The sequence below is a fragment of the Penaeus monodon genome, chromosome 38 (assembly GCF_015228065.2).
Source record: "Penaeus monodon isolate SGIC_2016 chromosome 38, NSTDA_Pmon_1, whole genome shotgun sequence".
Classification (NCBI taxonomy): Eukaryota; Metazoa; Arthropoda; class Malacostraca; order Decapoda; family Penaeidae; genus Penaeus; species Penaeus monodon.
In genome coordinates, this window is record NC_051423.1 from 21,985,304 (window position 1) to 21,987,803 (window position 2,500).

At 44.0% G+C, this 2,500-nt stretch overlaps 1 protein-coding gene across 1 annotated transcript in view; it reads right to left on the reverse strand.

Moving 5' to 3' along the window:
* LOC119597064 (translation initiation factor IF-2-like) overlaps positions 1–1,096 on the reverse strand; it is a 10,819-nt gene extending 9,723 nt beyond the window's left edge. Inside the window, 1 exon segment of the mRNA XM_037946519.1 lies at positions 769–1,096. Within this exon segment, the coding sequence (XP_037802447.1) occupies positions 769–805 (37 nt within the window). The 5' untranslated portion in view covers positions 806–1,096.
* Between the last annotated feature and the right edge of the window lie 1,404 nt (positions 1,097–2,500).

Consider the following 2,500-nt stretch of genomic DNA (forward strand, 5'->3'; position numbering starts at 1 on the left):
TTTTTTTTTTTTTTGGGGGGGGGAGGTAATTTTGTTTTGATTCTCTGTTCGTGTTTTGATGGTCTGTTTCATGTCGTTTTTTTTCTCTCTCTCTCTGTCTCCACCTTTGCCTTTGTCTGCATATTTCTTTGTCTCTGTCTCTCTTCTGCATATCTGTCTCTGTGTGTCTGTCTGTCTATCTGTCTGTCTGCTTCTTTCTTTCTTTCATTCTTCTTATTTCTCTCTCTCTCTCTCTCTCTCTCTCTCTCTCTCTCTCTCTCTCTCTCTCTCTCTCTCTCTCTCTCTCTCTCTCTCTCTCTCTCTCTTCCGCATACCTAGGTCATTCTCTCTCCCTTCCTCTGTGTGTGTGTGTGTGTGTGTGTGTGTGTGTGTGAGTGTGTGTGAGTGTGTGTGAGTGTGTGTGTGTGAGTGTGTGTGAGTGTGTGTGTGTGAGTGTGTGAGTGTGTGAGTTAGTGTGTGACTGAGTGAGTGAGTGAGTGTGAGTGTGAGTGTGTGCATGTGCGTGTGCGTGTGCAGTCTGTGTCCACGTCTGCGACAGCATCAACTTCCGCGTCAGCGTCTTCGTCTGCGTAGACGTCAGCGTCCGCTTCTGCATCAGCGTCAGCGCCTGCTTCCGTCCGTGCACACCCACAACCATGAAGCCCCAGCGCCCCTCGACGGCCCTCGCAGGAGCACAGCCGCAACCGAGGGCCGCAGCCGCCCGTGGTCAGGTTACGTGAGCGCTCAACGAGGGCTAACGAGGCGCAATGGGCGGCCGCCAAGACTCACCGAAGTCCACTCCCACCCACTCCGCGTCGCCGTCCATCCTGCGGGGTCTTGGTCCTGGCGGCGGGGGAGAGATAAATCAAAAAAAAGTGCTCGGAAAACTGACGAATGTGTGTGTTTGGTCTCTTGAGGTTTGTGCTGTGTCTTGCTTATCCGGTTTGGAGATTCACCATCCTCGTAAAAACTTTTTTTTTCTCTGTTTTTTTTTATATGTATTCGATCGGAAAAATGTAAGTAAATTGATGCACTTTGAATATAGTTAAAGTGAGAGAAAAAGATAGTGATGATGATTAATTAAGATGCACGTATATCGTCTATTCACCTTGGGATCACAAACACAACTGAAGTCTGATGTGAATGAGCAGCAGATTCAACGGGATGACGATCTCTTCGTGTGGGTTGCCTGCTTTGTTAATGCTTATTTCTTATTTTAACTGCTTTTCTGTTTTACTTTCTTTGGTAAAGATACATTTGCATTTTGTGATGATATTGATTACTATTATGAACAGGAATTGATAACATTTAATTAATTCTTAAAGGGTTTCAGGACGCTCTTTTTAATCTATGCGAATAGTGACCTTTGGCATCGTTCATGACTTGGCCCATGACGTCAGAATGAGTAATACTTAAGCTCCACCCATTTTCTGTTTCTCGGTAACTCCGTGCATCACGAAAACTGCATGGGATACAGTCCCTGTTCCTTGCCTTATGCCGCGACACCACAACGCTGCGTAACTCAATTATTCACCATGGCTATGGCTGACTGAAAGAGTGCAATTTTCTCATATCTCGTTTGGCAATCCTGGTCTCCGCGACCTCTGCTGTCACACGTCCCTGAGGCGTATCCTTCCGTTATGTGTGGAAATCACAGCGCCCTAGGAACTCCTTATGACTGTCCTAAGTACATACAGTGAAGATACCGGCGAAGTGGTAAGCCATTGGGAGAAAGTTACGGCAAGAATTATGAGAGTCTCGTGACAAGTAAAATGAGAAGCGCCGTTACTAAGAAACGCAAATTTTCCACTTATTGACAGCTGGACGTGCATCTTGACGTGTTCATTGGTGATGCTCTAGCCCTTGTCAACAGTCCAAGCTTGTTGGAAAGGAGAGACAGAGAGACAGACAGACGACAGACAGACAAAGAAAGTCATAGAGAAAAACAAAAAGATCACATTAGATAACACTATAAAACTTTCAGAAACATACACTCAAAAAATAATAATAATACCAAAAAATGCTAAGAGCTGAACCTGAAAATGAATACCGATTAACCCCCTTACACACTAAGGGAGTGGTTGACCCAACAGTTAGTCACAGCAAAACAACACAGAGTAATTATAATGACGTATAGCACGAGAACTTCCCAAGGGTCTCTTACCAAGGCGGTCAAGAGGTTGTTCTCTGAAGCACAGGAAACCCTTCGGTTTTGTGTACAAGTTAATACGTTTTCCCGGAGAATTAGTCTGGGGAAGGAAAGGAAGAGATTACTTCAGTGGGCCCTTTGTGTCATAATTCCGACCACTGGCTATGGTTTCTGCAGGAGGGGGACTGAAGATACTGAGGTTATTGCAATAGATGTTTTTGATATTCTGTGTTTTTCATCAGAAGTGGTTAATACTTTTTTTTTTTTCATCATGGAAATTTAATATTAATGGTTATTTCACAAGAAGAGGCTCTTTTTCAATATACACTTTTAATATTGCGGGTTACTTAATTAGAGGTAGTTAATATTCAA